We start from the raw sequence: 17944 nt of genomic DNA, 5'->3' as shown, positions 1-17944 counted from the left end.
GCAACTTCTATTTCCAAGCCTGTTCCCTCCCTCCAACCTAGATATTGTAACATTGTATGCAGTCTCAGTGGTGTGCCTGATCAACATTTAACAGCCAGCTCTCCAGACCACTAATCTGTAGTGTTTGCCAGTTTCTGTCGTGTAAATACTCCCAACACGGCCAATTTCCAGCTACAAAGGTGACGTCACTGAAAACAGAGTTGGGAAGAGATGAGCACCATTGGTTCTGGTGACGCAGTGCAAGTCATGGCTCGCCACCCTGGGCCATTTTTTCTCAATGAAATTCTTAAAAGCAAATCTTAGTCTTTTTTTTTTTTTTAAAGGCTGCTGCTGCTAAGTTGCTTCAGTCGTGTCCGACTCTGTGACCCCATAGACGGCAGCCTACTAGGCTCCTCTGTCCCTGGGATTCTCCAGGCAAGAGCACTAGAGTGGGTCACCCAAACTAAGTCAACACAAAAACATTAACTCTTTTTTATATTGCCAATTTGGGTGATTGGTTTATTAAAGAAATCAATGTATCACAGGGAGAATATAATGAAGTTGGTCACCTCAAATGTTTCAGTGAAACACACACATACATACACACATACAAAACACCACACCACAACACCCTAAGACAATGTCCCACAATAAATACCTAAAAACATTTAAAATACAGTCTCCTTTTAATTTCTTAAATGTTACACAGCTCCATACAGCATCCTGAGAAAAAAGACTTCAAATATATTGTTCTTAGTGAAACTGGGAAAAAACTGCCAAGGAAGTATGATAAATTCAAATTACAGTTGTTATTGTTGCCATAAATCAAATCCTATATTTAAGAGAGCCAAGGTTTCCTCAGTCAGAGTAACTCATTTATAATATTTGTTATCTCTGAAGACAAACACCGAGGAGCATTGCATGTTTGGACACTATTTAATAGACTTTCACCTGGCTTGAGAGCTACTGTTGGAATAAATAAATGATCAGAAGTCGAAGATTTTTTTCAGGGGGTGGGAAGAAAAAAATGAAACAAGATACCACAATCAATGGAACAAAGTCATGAAAAGAAAAAGGAACATCTTGTAAGAAATGACACAAAGGAGACAAAGGAGAGCTAGAGAAGAGATACTTCTGTTCAAATGAATGGCAGGTTATTCTTCAACACTGGGTTCATTTTTGGGGAAAGAGAAGGTACCTTGAAATGGGAACAAAATGTTGCATTGGGGTGAAAAGTTTAGAATAATTAATTTACTTTAACAATATAAACACTCTTAATCACCAACAGAGAATCAGAACAAAGTTCCTGGGAAGTTACTAGAGTTACCAGTCCCAATGAAAGTGAAAGTCGCTCAGTCCTGTCGGACTTTTTGTGACCCCATGGACTATATAGTCAATGGAATTCTCCTGGTCAGAATACTGGAGTGGGTAGCCTTTCTCTTCTCCAGGGGATCTTCCCAACCCAGGGATTGAACCCAGGTCTCCCACATTGCAGGTGGATTCTTTATCAGCTGAGCCACCAGGGAAGCCCTGGTTCTCAAATTATGACCTGGTTGACAATCCCCTGGGAAGACAGGCTGAAAAGCAAGATTCCTGGGCACCGGAGCTGTTTTGATTCAGTGGAAGTCTGGTTTGGGGCCCAGGGATCTTTATTTTAATAAGCTTACTAGTACATTCTGAAGCCCATAGTCTCTGTCAAACCAAAGCATGCTAAAAGGCAAGATAGTCAACAACAGGATATTGCATTCCGTAAGATTAGGAAGGTGTCTATGCCATTTTGCTATTATGCAAATATACCCTCCTTACAAATATCAGTCTGGATCCTTCCTCTTTTGCTTGCCTGAAGGTCATTTTTAGAAATAGCATCTTCCATCTATTTATTAGTCAGCCAGATTCTCATCTCTGAATCTTTAAATTCTTGCTCTGTAAATAAAGGGGAAAATGTGCTTGTATGTGTGTGTGCATGCGCACATGCATTCTTCACAGTTGGGAGGGTTGGGGGTGTAAGACATTACAGTTCTTTTAGGAAATTATCTTTCCAAACAGAGCCAACCAAAGGGACATTTTTGGCTCTGGTATAGCTGTAAAGATCCAATAATACCTATTGAATTGAAATCACACTTTTATTAACTTAGCAGTAGATTTTTTCTTATAAAAATGAAAAATTCTCACAAGTACCCTCTTAACCAGTCTCACTCTATAAAACATATATCCTTATATCATTAACCCTCTGGGGCCTGAATCCCTCTAATGTGCTCAGGAAACATTCCATTTGGATTACAGTTGTTCTCATAAGTTCATATTCAGTACAGACTGTCTGACAGAGCTAGGTTCTTGATCTCATGTTGGAGAATGTAATCAATGACTCAGCACTCTGTCATCTTGATGAAGATTCATTTTGGACAATTAACTAAGATCAACTTCATTTAAACATACGTTTTCAAGAGAAAAGACCTCTGTGCCTTCCTTTTCTTGGCACATGTATACAATGTATATTTTCTTTGCACAAGGAATGCTGCACTGGTTCACTGAGTTGAAATTTAGTCTCTGTTGGAATTTAGTTATCAAAATCAGCCATTGGATGGAGCAACTGCATTTTCAGGACCCACTTCCTGTCCTCTTCTGCTTATAGGACTCCTTACAAAAATTCAGGGGGACCTTGATCATGGGATCCAGTTTTTAGCTGATGTACCTATTAGGCTAATAGTTTCCCCCATAAAAAGCTTTCCACACTGATCGCCTTTATCCTTTAAAAAGCTGTGAGCATCCGGGCCGCCAGAACACGGGGGGCTGTGGGTGGGGTTTCTGCTCCAGCACACAGGATGAGAGCCGCGTCCATCTGTGTCATGTGAAGTCAAACCTCTCTTGAAGTGATTTGTTTAGAGTGTCATTTGATGGAGTGGAATGTTCTGTAACTCATTTGAACTATTACAGAAGCTTTGGTAAAAGGTCACCACTGCTTTTTAAGAGTTTCCCAATCTGGGCACCATCTGGGGGGCTTGTTAAAGATAAGGTTTTCTACTGGCTTTTTTCCATACCGACTAGATTCAATTAGCAAAGGGCTACTTTTGCAGAGAAGTGTGTGTTCACATTTAGAGAGGGAGAGACAGACAGACAGGCAGATGTATAGAGACAGACAGAGACAGAGAGACAGAGGCAACTCAAGTAAAGCCCACTTAGCACCAAAGTGGAGTGCTTATGCCAGAGGACAGTACTGTTTAATAGGTCTGAATGGAGGGGTCAGAACTGAAAAGCTGAATAGCATTTACTTTTAAATGTCACTTTTGAACCGATCCGTTCTTCAAGTGTAGTCTTAGAAGTCAGCTCTAAAGGAACTTGAATTTCCCCATGTCCTCCACACTCAGTAGGAAAAGGACAGCTCGTTTCTCAGTGTAGTAAAAGCGATGCGAAACATTCAGTCCACAAGGCACCAAGGACGCTCACACCATCACACCTTTATCAGTTTAGTCTAGGCCTACAATTGGCTTGCTTGCTTTCTTCCCTCTTCCTGATGAAACAAAAGTCTTGAATTTTCCAAACCTCAAAAGCTCAGCTATAAAACTGTAGGAAACCAGGAACAGGAAAAGGAAAGTTTCCTGTAAAGACGTCTTTGGTCTTGCTGGCCAGGTCTGCGCTCTCCCTTCAAACACTCAATATGGCTTCTGACACTTGTCCTTGGAAAAAGTCCAAATGTGACAAATGGTAGAGGCAACATTTGTTTACCCTCCCACCTGGAACTTCCTATGATATGGATGAGTTCTAGCTGGTTCTTTCATGGGTAAGAAGGAGTCCAGCTACTGCCCACCTCCCTTGCCCCCATCTGCAGAGAAAATTAGCAAACCCGTAGTGAGATCTACTGAAGTAAAAATCAAAACCCTCTCATTTGGCTGGAATTCCTAAAAGGGCCTGGACCGAAGAGGCTGCACAGTAGCAGCTAAAACGCAGGCTCTTTGCCATTACAAATATTCTAAGAAATGTGTGTGTGGTGTGTGTGTGTTTGTGGCAGGATGCTTGGGGGAGGAGAACGTTAATGTCTCTACAGAGACATTAAAAACACAACGACTGTGTCTCCCTTGGTTCAATGAAATTGTTTTGGAAACCAAAACTGTCCTTAGAAAGGAGGAGAAATCCATTTATATTCCTTGTGAGACAAAGAAGGAGGTCTTCCTGGCCAAGTCTTTAGGGTCCATTCAGGTCCAGGAAACTCAATCCTCAAGTTCAAAGCTCATCTCATCATAGAGTTCCGGGCGTGCTGACTTCCTGTTCCGGGAGTATTTCACATCCAGGAGGTCACCCATCTCATCCAGGGCTTCCAAAACCTGCAAAGAGATTGCCTTCCATTAGTTTTATTTAAACTCCCAAGTGGCCTTGCCCTCTGAGGTCTCACAGAAAACCACACTCTTCTTTTGCCAGCTTATTTGCTTTTTAAAGAAAAGGAAAAAGATCCAAGTCACTAAGCTGAAGTTCATAAACCAGCCCTAGAGGAATGTTTGAGGCGAATGCATTTTACTTCATATTCTTTAACAGTCTAACTCCACATTACGCATGTTTAAGATATTGTGGGGATGTGAAGAGAGGAAGAAACACATTTGATTCATGCTTACCCTTGAAGTCTTTATTTTTAAAATTTAACGACAGTATAAACTTGTGAGAGAAAAGAAAAATGTTCACAGATTACGTTTGAGTTAAGTCCTCATGACACAAGAAATCAACCTGACCAGGAAGAAAATGAACTTGGAGGTAACTAATTCCTTCCCTGATGGCTTAGACAGTAAAGAATCTGCCTGCAATGCAGGATACCCGGGTTCAATCCATAGGTAGGGGAATGACCATCCTTCTTTCTCTCTCCCATGCTTCCCCATCCCTCCCACTCTCAGCTTTTAAATACTCAGCTCTATGCTCCATAGAATATAGAGTTTAAAACCCTAAGGGACCAAGAGCTCATCTATTTCAATTCTCTTAATCCAGGCAGGGAAATGTACAATTTTACAAATGAAACAACTGAAGTCCAGAATATACACAATGTAATTTTTCCTTCCAGTCTATTGCTAAGCCTACAGAATTGGGCATGCTTTTTTTTTTTTTTAAACATTTTGGTTCTGTTTTTCTCAACCAGTCAAAAGAAAATGGAAAGATATTAGAGTCTAATGTTTAAAAAAAGGGAAAGTAAGAGTTGCTAACATCAGAATAAATGACTCATGGGGCTTCTGGACATTCTCTATTAGGAAGACTTTCAAACTGACATCAGTTAAATCTCTATCAAGATGTTATGAATAGTTTATTTCTAGGTGGTACAATTATGGGTGATTAAAGTTTTTTTCACTTCAATGCATTTTCTTAACTTTTATACCAAATATAAGCACTAAGAAAAAGCAACAGACATTACATTTTAAGTGGCATAAATTTGGGATAGTTTCTACTGCTTTCACTGAAGGTGGGGGATGGGGCAGGTCGGTGGCTTTGAAAGTGAAGGATCCACATACTTGGGGGCGATGGGAGATAATTCATGGACGATGTGGGAGGGAAGCATAGGACTTCAATTATTTATTAATCTCAATCTTTTAAAACTATATTTTTATTTTTAATACAAGTTTAAATGGTACTTTCTGTTTACAGCTATTACAAAATATTGGCTGTATTCCCCATGTCGTATGATACATCTTTGAGTCCATCTTAAACCCAGTAGCTTGTGCCTCCTGCTCAGCCGCCCCCATATTGCCCCTCCTGCCCCAGTAGCAACCACTGGTTTGTTCTCTATGTCTGTGTCTGTTTCTTTTTTCTTATATTCATTAATTTGTTGTATTTTTTAGAGTCCACAGATGAGCAATAGCATACAGAATTTGTCTTTGTGTGACTTATTTTGCTTCTCATAATGCCCTCCACATCCATCCATGTAGCTGCAAATGGAAAAATTTCATTCTCTTTTATGGCTGAATAGTATTCCATTGTGTGTGTGTGTGTGTGTGTGTGTGTGTGTGTGAACACATTACATTTTCTTTATCCATTTGTCTCTTGATGGACACCTAGGTTGCTTCCATATCTTGGCAATTATAAATAATGCTGCTATGAACATTGGGAGTGTATGTGTCTTTTTAAATTAGTGGCTTTTTTTTTCAGATATATACCCAGGAATGGAATTCCCGGGTCATGTGGCAGTTCTATTTTTATCTTTTGAGAAACCTCTATACTGTTTTTCACGGTAGCCGCACCAATTTGCGTTCCCACCAACAGTGCAGAGGGTCTCTGTTTTCCACATCCTCGCCAACACCTGTCACTTGCGTTCTTTATGACGACAGCCATCCTGACAGATGTGATGTAGGATCTCAAACTATTTAACTGTTTTTGGCGTCTGTTGTAAAACGTGCGTAATATGCTGGTTAATGCATATATAATCTCAAAATGGATTTATGTTGAGGCTCATTGATCAACTACCTGAAACACACCAGGACTCGAGAAAAGTTGGCTTTATGCAGCTTTTGCTGTTGCAGGGAATACACACTCCTGAATCATCTTCGTAACATCTGGGAAGAGTTACTTGCCACCTTTGGACTCATGCATGAGAGGATTCTAAGAAAATAGGGGGCCAGTTCTGGGTAGGAGGCTGCCAAGAAGTGAGAGAAATCAGTGTTGGTCATATGTAGATTTCTTATTTGGAAGGTGGGAGGATTAAAACGTTAGAGCTGACCTTGGGCTTCTCTGGTGGCACAGACAGTGAAGAATCTGCCTGCAATGCAGGAGACCTGGGTTTGATCTTGGGTCAGGAAACTCCCCTGGAGAAGGAAATAGCTGCCCATTCCAGTATTCTTGCCAGGAGAATTCAATGCACAGAGGTGCCTGGTGGGCTACTGTCCATGGGGTTGCAAAGAGTCGGACACGACTGAGCAACTAACACTACCACTGCTCCTACTAAAGCCGACCTCAGTCCTTTACTGAGGGCTACTATTCATGTAGGAAGAGGTACGTGTTAAGTCACTTCGTGTTTGTAAAGTGGCCCTGTTTCTGTCTTCTTCCAAAGACGGTCACTGAATAGACTTGTCTAATAATATGTATTTTTGGCAAGTGTTATGTTCAGTCACCAACTTAATGCCCTGACTTTTCAAAGCGTCATTTTTCATATTCTCTTCTAGTTAGAAACCTGCTCAAAATTTTGTATTGATTTGATGATCTTAAAAGTTTAGAGGCGTTTGTCTAGGCGAGAGGTCCATGCCGCTTCCAAACCAGGTAATCTGTAGGAATTAACTTGTGAAGACAACCACAGGGTCTGATATCTACTGAACTGGCTATTCATTGAGTGCCTCAGTGCTGTTTGGATCAGAAATAAGATGCAAATCCACCCAGGGTACTCATCCCTTCTGCTGTCTCTAGAGCTTGCTTCTCGGCATGTGGACTTCTCCCCACACCTGCAATGTTCCTCTCATAACTCCCTTCTTCTATCGATGTGTAAACATGCTCAAGTCTCCCTCCACTTTCAAAAGCCTTTTCTAAACCAGTTTTTCTTGTCTTTACAAACTTCTTGAAAATCTTATCTACCCTTTCTTCAGAAAACTAAGATCATGGCATCTGGTCCCATCACTTCATGGGAAATAGATAGGGAAACAGTGGAAATGGTGTCAGACTTTATTTTTTTGGGCTCCAAAATCACTGCAGATGGTGACTGCAGCCATGAAATTAAAAGATGCTTACTCCTTGGAAGGAAAGTTATGACCAACCTAGATAGCATATTCAAAAGCAGAGACATTACTTTGCCAACAAAGGTCCGTCTAGTCAAGGCTATGGTTTTTCCAGTGGTCATGTATGGATGTGAGAGTTGGACTGTGAAGAATGCTGAGCGCCAAAGAATTGATGCTTTTGAACTTTGGTGTTGGAGAAGACTCTTGAGAGTCCCTTGGACTGCAAGGAGATCCAACCAGTCCATTCTGAAGGAGATCAGCCCTGGGTGTTCTTTGGAAGGACTGATGCTAAAGCTGAAACTCCGGTACTATGGCCACCTCATGCGAAGAGTTGACTCATTGGAAAAGACTCTGATACTGGGAGGGATTGGGGGCAGGAGGAAAAGGGGATGACAGAGGATGAGATGGCTGGATGGCATCACCAACTTGATAGACGTGGGTTTGGGTGAACTCCGGGAGTTGGTGATGGACAGGGAGGCCTGGCGTGCTGCAATTCATGGGGTCGCAGAGTCGGACACGACTGAGTGACTGAACTGAACTGAACTGACTCTTTCTTATCATTATTCATTACATTTAGAAGAAACAATTTGTTAAAATTTATATACTGGAAAAATTCACTCATTTTAGAGAAATCGGACAATGTAGAACAGAAACAGCAAAGTTCTCCCATCATCTCAAAACCTAGAGTTAGTTTAGTTGTTAATGTGTCATCTAATGAATCATTACTGTGTTTTGTTATTGTTGTTGTTGAGTCGCTAAGTCTCATCTGACTCTGTGAACCTGTGGACTGCAGCACGCCAGGCCCTTCTGTCCTTCACGATCTCCTAGAGTTTGCTCAAATTCATGTCCATTGAGTCAGGGATGCTATCTAATCATCTCTTCCTGTGCTGCCCCCTTTTCCTTTGTCTTCAATCTTTCCCAGCATCACATACTATGTTCTATACATTGGTTTAAGTCCTAAAAATATAATGGTGAAGCAGAAAGATATGGATCTGTGTGTGTGTGTATGTGGTGTGGTTGCACACATGTGCAATTCAAACTCAAAGTATAATCTTCATTTTTAATTCTTTGTATTCTTATTTCTGTTCCTTCACTCCCTAAAACGCTCTGCTCTGAGCAACAGCAAGCTCCTGGTAACTGCTAAGCTAATGATTTCTTCTCCCCTCTCACAGCATTTAGATGTTCTGCTGATTCTCCCCCAGCTTGAAGCTTTTGCCTTTTTAGTGTTGGGCAGTACACCAGCTCATGACTTTTTGGACTGCACTAAGTCCACCCTAAAGGAGATCAGTCCTAGGTGTTCATTGGTAGGACTGATGTTGAAGTGGAAACTCCAGTATTGTGGCCACCTGATGGGAAGAGTGACTCATTGGAAAAGACCCTGATTCTGGGAAAGATTGAGGGCAGGAGGAGAAGGGGACGACAGAGGCTGAGATGGTTGGATGGCATCACCGACTCAATGGACATAGGTTTAGGTGAACTCCAGGAGTTGGTGATGGACAGGGAGGCCTGGCATGCTGCAATTCATGGGGTCGCAAAGAGTCGGACATGACTGAGCGACTGAACTGAAATGAACTGAGCTGCATCTGAGCCCAGGTCTTCATCTGTGATTCCTGTATCCACCCACAGATACAGGCACTTCTGGAGTCTGCCCTTGACTCATGTACTTATATTTGGACAATTCTTTCTTCTACCATTGACTTTAGTGATCTCCCCTTTAAGTGAAGTGAATGTCACTCAGTCATGTCCAACTCTTTGTGACCCATGGACTGTAGCCCACCAGGCTCCTCTGTCCATGGAATTCTCCAGGCCAGAATACTTGAGTGGGTTGCCACTTCCTTCTCGAGGGGATCTTCCCAACCCAGGGATTGAACCCAGGTCTCCCGCATTGCAGGCAGACTCTTTACCAACCGAGCCACCTGGGAAGCCCCCATCTCCCCTTAGTTCCTCAAATTACAGCAACTCCAGTCTTGCATGTTCTCCTAAGCTCTAGAATTGGATTTTCCTTTTTAAAAATTTTATTAAAGTATAGTTGGTTTACAGTGTTGTATTAACTTTCTCTACACAGCAGAGTGATTCAGTTATACATATATATATATTGTTTTTCACGTTCTTTTCCATTATGGTTTGTCCCAGGATGTTGAGTATAGTTCCCTGTGCTATATAGTAGGTCCTCGCTGTTTATCCATCCTATGTATAATAGTGGAACTTTTCCACCAATGGCTCATAGACATGTAATCCCTACATGTCTACAACTGAGCTCATTTGATTCCCCTAGTCCGGCTGATGATTTGCTATTCTTTGCCACGTACCTTATTTCCTAGTAACTTGGCTCTGCTGTCCTTCATTCACTAGAGGGCTAGAGACCTTGGATTATCCTTGATTCCCTGGCCCACATGTGTCCTGCATCCAAATATTTGCCAAGTCTTGGCAGATCCATGCATGCATAATGTCCATTCCTAGATTCATTTCTTTTGCTCCCATTGCCCTTGACCTCATCATCTCTTATTTTGCTCAAATGGCTCCTTACATGTGATGACTCGCTGCACTTCCACGCTCCTGCAGTTATCTTCACTAGATTGTCATCTACAGTGTCTGTCCTGCGGTTGTCCTTCTTTACTAGGTGAATTTATTCTCTCTGGTATTATTATGAGGTGCCTGTTTATAGTACGTCCTCTTAGACTTTTTGCCCCAGAGTTTTGCATACAGCAGACACCTGATAGCATTTGCTAAACTGCATTGATTTTTATGAGACAGTTTCATCAATTCCAAACTGACTGACCTGGCTTGGATCTGGTAGTATTCATTCATACAGAGATTGAAATTTAAGGACAGTAAAATGGTAAGATGGTTTTGAAATCCTTTGCACCCCAGGTAGGATGAGCTTTTACAATAGGTCTGTCTTTGCTGTTGGCTTTCCAAATGTGGCTTATTTGGGGCCTATTTTCTCGTGATGGATGTAGTGGCTCTGACCAGTGCCAGGGTGTAGGCCCTTGCTGCTGAAATAGCACAAGAAATCAGCATCAGCATTTAAGAAGAAGCCAAGCGCAGACGTCTGGCTTCTCAGTCAGTCTTTGCTGTGAAACCGAAACACTGACTTGACTCAAGTCTTCCCTGGGTTGATTTTCTTTTCTGTCTTCGGAGTTGATCACATTGTTGTGCATTGCTGGGACTCCCCTCCCCAACCTCCTTATTTTTTTTAAGTAGTGAGGGTTATTGGTGTTGTTTCCTTACACCATCCAAGAGAAATCCACGGAAACCCAAGCAAGCTCTGTAAAAGAAGGCACTCAGACTCCGAGGCCCTGTCCCACTGCTTCTGCTGAGCCGTGGGCACTCACCGTGTCCAGCATCTCCCGGGTGTGTGCTGCTGAAACACAAAACCGAGCCCGCGCTTCTGCAAGGGGCGTAGCTGGAAATCCAACGACCACCACACCGATTTTTCTGTCTAATAGATGCCTTGCAAAAGCCCTAAGGGAAAGATTAAGAAGGAGGTTAACTGAGAGCTGACAAAATTCTACAGCCAAAAAAGGAATGTGGCTAATGACTTTGTTTTTAAAAAATAAGTAGAAGATAACTGAAGTAATGAAACTTCTGTCAAATACAATTGACCAGGAAATGTGGCAGCCAGTCACTTGATGGCACCCATAACTGTGTGTGTATATTGTGGGACATGGCCCGTTCATTAGACAATGGTGTGTTCAGTCTTCGACACTGAGCAGAAAATGCGGATGGACATGGACACGACCATGATCCTGGTTGAACAAATTTGCATATATGGAAACTTTTTGTCTGTAGAGTTCCTAAGGAATAAAAGCCCTAACACACTTGTAGGATGAGAATAGAGACACAGACTTCGAGCAGGGACTAGTGGACACAGAGGAAAGGAGAGGATGTGATGAAGTGAGAGAGTAGCATTGACATATATACATTACCTTGTGTAAAATGAACAGCTAGTAGGAAGCTGCTGTCTACCCAAGGAGCCCAGTCCATGCTCCGTGATGACTCAGAGGGGTGGGATTGGTGGGGGTGGGGCGGGAGCGGGGCTCAGGAGGAAGCGGATATGTGTATACATATGACTGATTCATGTTGTTGTACACGGAAACTAACACAGCATTGTAAAGAAATTATACTCCAATAAAAAGAACGGTAACACAATGCAATTACATAAGGAAATGATTTGTTAGATGCAAACCTATATGCTTTCAATACTTAGTACAGTACCGATAATACAGTGTGGAGATTTTGAGAGGCCTCTATGTCGTGACTGTGATTTCAGAATCTGGATCAGAGGGTCTGTGGGAGACAACCACAAGCCACGTTCTCTCTCCAGAGACAAGGATTTTATTTTCCATCAAGCCAAAGATATGAAATAGCAAGGGTCTTCTCACTTTTTATGTGTACCTTCAGGGATAACAAACCCATTGGCTGGACTAAGCGGGGATGGGGAGGAGGGTAGGAGGGAAAGAAGTGTTCACTCACAGAGTCCTTCTCTAGAAGGAGCCTAGAGATCTAGGTCATAGAATTACAAAGCTCTATGATACAGAGTAAAACCTTTTAAAGCTAGGATTCCTTCCCCTTAACCACTTCTGCTGCTAAGTCGCTTCAGTCGTGTCCGACTCTGTGCGACCCCATAGACAGCAGCCCACAAGGCTCCCCTGTCCCTGGGATTCTCCAGGCAAGAACACTGGAGTGGGTTGCTATTTCCTTCTCCAATGCATGAAAGTGAAAAGTGAAAGTGAAGTCGCTCAGTCGTGTCCGACTCTTCGCGACCCCATGGACTGCAGCCCACCAGGCTCCTCCATCCATGGGATTTTCCAGGCAAGAGTACTGGAGTGGGGTGCCATTTCAGAGCTAATCTCAGTAACGATTCTAGAATACTGAGCTCCCAAAGTCTGTTAATTTCTTGCACTGAGATCCAACCTCAGGCACAGGCTTGTGTGTCCAAGTAAGTGAGTATTTCCCTCTCTGTGCTCATCACTCCCCACAGGACTCCTTCATCCTTGAGAAGCTCTGCCCACAAGTAGGGTAAAGGTCTCAGATCTTCTAAGCTTTAAGAGGCGGTGGTTGTTGTTTAGTCGCTAAGTCATGTCCGACTCTGTGACCCCAGGGACTGTAGTCTGCCAGGTTCCTCTGTCCAGGGATTTTCCAGGCAAGAATACCGGAGTGGGTTGCCATTTCCTTCTCCTTTGCTGGTGTCTTATTTTAGGCTGGAAGCTGACAGCACCACAGAAACCCTGAATTTCAGGAAGAATCCTCAATGCAGCCACAGAGAGGAAGGTTGTGGGGTCTCTCCTTCTCCTCCTGTTTAGCTGACGGCTTTTAGGTTTCTTCAGGCAGAAGGCGGGTTATCAAAGGAAGCGATGGAGATTACAGGGACCACCAAACACAGCCTCTCTGGCCCCCTGGCTCGGGCAAGGCGAGATTCAGCCTTTGATTTGGGAAGGTTGCAAGGAGATGGAGCTTTCTAACTGAGGAAGCTTGAAAACCGGCCATTCTTTCTCTTTCTTGATCACCCTATGGAAGGCTGCCCACGGAACTGCACAGGATGAGAGCTTGTAATTGTCTGAGAAACAAGTCAAGTGCTTTTATTGCTAGAGTACAAACCACCTGACCCATGATTTCTGGTCGGCTTTTGGGACTCCCCAAAGACCATTTTCACTGTCTGCACTTTTCTCTTTGTACCAGAGGAAGTGAGTTTTGCCAAAGAATGTAGAGTGAAATATATGCCTGTTGATTCATTAGGTTAATCTGAGGCCTCCCTGGAGCATGTCTAAATTTAAAGCTTACAACTTACACAACTAAAGCTAGCCTCCTTCAGTTAATGTATATAATTGTTCTGAACTTTCAGCATAATGAGCCTTTGGGTTTGTACTCCCCAAATCAAATTAGAGCTGGCATAGCCCGAAAGAAACTAAACTACTTGAATAAGAAGAATAAAATATTAGCCTTGCATTGCACACAGCATCAGTGCATTTTCTGCACCACCATCCTCCAAGCATACGATGAGGCCTGGGGCTGGAAAATGTCAGTCCTCCACCAAATAGGAAATACAATTCTTCTGATTATTTAAGTGATTTTTTATCAGTGAAATCACATTCTACTCTACTACATAGAAGAGTCCAGTGGTAGAGCTGCAGTAAGACTTTATTCAAAAGGATACCTGGCTAGAGATCATATTTCTATTCTGCAGTGGGGGGAAATGTGAAGAAATCACGGTTCTTTAATAAAATCAAAGGTTTTTAAATAAGCAAATGGAAAAAGTGTTCAGACACTGGCTGAGACAACTAACCCTCTGTTTCAAAAGCTTTTCTGCATATAAACTTTCCATTGAAGGAATATCCGAGAAGAAAACAAGACCAGGGAATGGCTACTCCTGCCAACAATAGATAACATTACCTTTTGGAACTAAACTGTTCTAAGTTTCCTTAACAACAGAAATAATTAGATTTTTTTTGGTGCTAAATGTATAGTCCCCATTGTACTAATCCATGCCCTTTTGATTCACCGATGATGGCATTAAAGAGGGTTAAATTATACTCCGCATTGCTTTAAAGAGATGTGTATTTTCCCCCATGGACTAAAGCTTGAGAGGCTGTGCAGTGCATTGAAAAGAGCCCTGGTTTAGGAGGCAAATGGAACTGACCTGAACTCTGGGCCCTAGTACCTACAACAGGAGTGACACTGAGAAAATAGTTTTGACTTTGTGCATTTAGGTGTCTTCGTTTGTAAACCCGAGCTAGGCATCCCACCTTCAATGGCTGAACATTGGGTTTAAGAGCCTTCCTTAGCATATAATTAACATTCAGCAATATTAGCTCCTCCTTAAAACTATCTTACATGGGAAGGTATTAGATTATTTGACATATCATCCAAGGTCCAGTTGATGCAGGACATAGCAAGATCTTTTCCTACTCTTTTCCTGGAAGTTTTATTTTTATTAAAGGATAATAATTATTTTGCTTTATCCTGTATAAAATAAAGATTTTGTAAAATATTGTAATTATTTTAAAAAGACACGCAACCACAATGACTCAATCTTACACTCAGTTGAAACTAGTAATAATAATCATTGTAGCCACAGTGGTAGAAGTAGTTGTATTGTGATGTCTACCACTGACTGAGTGCTTATTCAATCACTATATGAAGTGCTTCATATGCACTATTAATACTATTAAAAATAACAGCCAACACTGAGTAGACCCTGTGTAAGAGGTGACATGCCAATGCTGATAGACTTCATCTTGTTTAATCTTCAAATGATATTAGGAAATAGGTCCTATTCAATCCCATTTTCTTTCTTTTTTAAAATTTATGTTTAATTGGAAGATAATTGTCTTATGATGTTGTTTGGTTTCCACTGCACAACTTGAATCAGCCATAATTACACACGTATCCCCTCCCTTCCTTCTCCCATCCTCAGAACACTGGACTGAGCTCCCTGTGTTACACCACAGCTTCCCACTAGCTATCTGTTTTGCACACAGTAGTGTTCACACGCCAGTGCTGCTCTCTCACTTCATCCCCGCTCTCCTTCCCCCTCTATTTTCACAGTCTTGATTCTTGCCCCACAAATAGCTTCATCAGTACCATTTTTCTAGATTCCATATACATGTGTTAATATGTGATATTTTTTAGTGACTTATTTAATGCTGTATAATAGACACAAGGTTCATCCATCTCATTTCAACTGACTCAAATTTGTTCTTTTTACTGGCTGAATAATATTCCATTGGGCTTCCCTGGTGGCTCAGATGGTAAAGAATCTGCTTGCAATATGGGAGACGTGGGTTTGAGCCCTGGGTTGGGAAGAGCCCCTGGAGGATGGCATGGCAACCCACTCCAGTATTCTTGCCTGGAAAATCCTTGTGGACAGAGGAGCCTGGCAGGCTACAGTCCATGGGATCGTAAAGAGTCAGACATGACTGAGTGACTTGGCACAGCACAATATTCCACTGTATATATGTACCATAACTTCTTTATCCATTCATCTGTCAATGGACATCTAGGTTGCTTCCACGTTCTGGCTATTGTAAACTGTGCTGCAATGAACACTGGGGTACATGCATCATGCATCTTTTTGAATTATGATCTTCTCAGGGTATAAAGTGGAGAAGACAATGGCACCCCACTCCAGTACTCCTGCCTGGAAAATCCCATGGACAGAAGGGCCTGATGGGCTGCAGTCCATGGGGTCACTAGGAGTCAGACACGACTGAGCGACTTCACTTTATTTTTTCACTTTCATGCATTGGAGAAGGAAATGGCAACCCACTCCAGTGTTCTTGCCTGGAGAATACCAGGAATGGGGGAGCCTGGTGGGCTGCCGTCTATGGGGTTGCACAGAGTCAGACACGACTGAAGTGACTTAGCAGCAGCAGCAGCAGCAGTAGCAGGGTATAAAGATACTCAATGTTGCTTATCATTAGAGAAATGCAAATAAAAATTACCATGAAGTATCACCTCACACTGGTCAGACTGGCTATCATTAAAAAATCTATAAACAATAAACACTGGAGAGGGTATGAAGAAAAAGGGAACCCTCTTGCACTATTGGTGGGAATGTAAGTTGATACAACCACTATGGAGAACAGTATGGAAATTCCTTAAAAAGCTAGGAATAAAACTACCATATGACCCAGCAATCCCACTACTGGCCAATATACCCTGATATATCTCATTTTCAATATAAGAAAAGCAGGGATTCAGAAGTTTGGTTTAATGAGGAAGAGACAGAATGAAAATTCTTTTTCATTCCAAACATCTCATTATACTCTAGAAGATAACTTTTCCAGGAAATTCCTTCTCAGTTTTACTTTCGTTTTTCACATTAGCTTTGCCAAGTCAGGACTCCTGTCATATAAAGCAGGAGAGGAACTCTCTTTCATTCTGTCGCCATGCACTTAAGTGCATTTGTTTTGTTTGTCGTGGGCTCTTCTCATTAGATGGACTCAACTTCCCATCCTGTTGAGGTTCTAATTCCAGCTTCCATCATCAAATATAAAGCATACTCCCTAACACCACCCTCCAGTATTGTGTACTTGACACATTCCAAAATAAAGCAAGCTTACTTCTGGTGTCTTCATTTGAGCAAATCATAAGGTATTAGATAAGCATGGGCTAAGCGTGGAGTCGGAACACGCCACTTCCCCAGCCACTCTGAGTAAATGTGGATTTTTTCTGTGCCATCCAAGACCAGATGCTAGAGGGCTTTGGGGTATCTGCCGCTTGGAATCACCGTTGTCCCCGCTCCCCGCCATCAGCACAGAGCAGTGTCCTGTGGCATTCCCGAAGCACCCTGTCTTCTGGGCCACCCCAAGTGCTGATTTCCTGACCCAGATCCACAAGCAAAGGGCTCAGTGGTGGACAGCTGCGGTGCACGAGGCAACTCACGTGCGTGTCGTTTGGCCCTGGCGAGAGTGAGTGGACACCAAAGAAACCATCTTTTAGGAATGTTTAACTCAGTCCTAACCATCATGAGTTTTCAACAAATAGCCCCAGAGCTTCTTTTCTATACTACTTCTAATAGTCTGCCAATCAACCTAGACTGTCAGAGAATCAAATAGAAAGTTCCAACAATACGGTTGTGTTAAAGGAGTGTCAGGACCTCCAGAATCTGATGAACATCTGTTGATAATTACTTTCTCCCATGTGCTGGGTCAGACACACAAATATTTTATATTTAGAAAAGATTTTAATTAATTTCTTTTTAATCACAGAGTTCATTCATGTCTAGCAGATTGGAGAATGACTCCTGGAAAAACTCATTAACACCATATTGAGAAAAAGTCGTTTTTTTTTTCTCTTTATGCATTTGTTACTAATGCTCAATTTCAGAGTCACAATCAGTGGAAAAGAACCTGAAGTCGGCTTACAGGAGAGATATTAAAATTTGGTGTTGGGAGCAAGAGCTTTGGAGCAAGAGCCTAAGTTTGGGTTTGCCTTTTGGTTTTCCTACACTTGATCTTGACTTTGGAAAGCTGTTTAACTGCTCTCAGCCTCAGTTTCCCCACACATGAGGCTGCCTTCTTTGGAGGATGGCTGTGAGAGTTCAACGGGAGAGCGCACAGAGCCTAGTCATGTTGTTTTTGAATGTTGGGAGAGAGGGTCTTTTGAGGTTCTCCCTGAGAAAGATCTTGGGGCAGGAGGAAGGGCACGACCCTTGTTCATTTATAGAACCAGGCAGCAAGTGGTTTCGCCCAGTTCACAGAGTGTGGAAATGGTGAGCTGCAGCACCTGGCTCCCTTCCCACAAGACCTTGTGACTTCTGAGAAACTGGACAAGTGAGTTTTGAGCTCAGC

The 17944-nt window shown here is 42.3% G+C and overlaps 1 protein-coding gene across 2 annotated transcripts in view; it reads right to left on the bottom strand.

Moving 5' to 3' along the window:
- Positions 1-482: 482 nt before the first annotated feature.
- Positions 483-17944, bottom strand: part of SPTLC3 (serine palmitoyltransferase long chain base subunit 3) — a 151383-nt gene continuing 133921 nt past the window's right edge. For both annotated transcript variants that reach the window (XM_055543411.1, XM_055543410.1), the window contains exons 11-12: positions 10985-11114; positions 483-4298 (exon numbers count right to left, since the gene is read on the bottom strand). In XM_055543411.1, coding sequence (XP_055399386.1) covers positions 4185-4298; positions 10985-11114 — 244 coding nt within the window. In that variant the 3' untranslated portion in view covers positions 483-4184. The remainder of the gene's footprint in view (positions 4299-10984; positions 11115-17944) is intronic.

This window comes from Bubalus kerabau, chromosome 13, assembly GCF_029407905.1.
Source record: "Bubalus kerabau isolate K-KA32 ecotype Philippines breed swamp buffalo chromosome 13, PCC_UOA_SB_1v2, whole genome shotgun sequence".
Taxonomy (NCBI): Eukaryota; Metazoa; Chordata; class Mammalia; order Artiodactyla; family Bovidae; genus Bubalus; species Bubalus kerabau.
The sequence above is the reverse complement of the archived record's forward strand: the minus strand, read 5'-3'. Positions and strand labels throughout refer to the sequence as shown.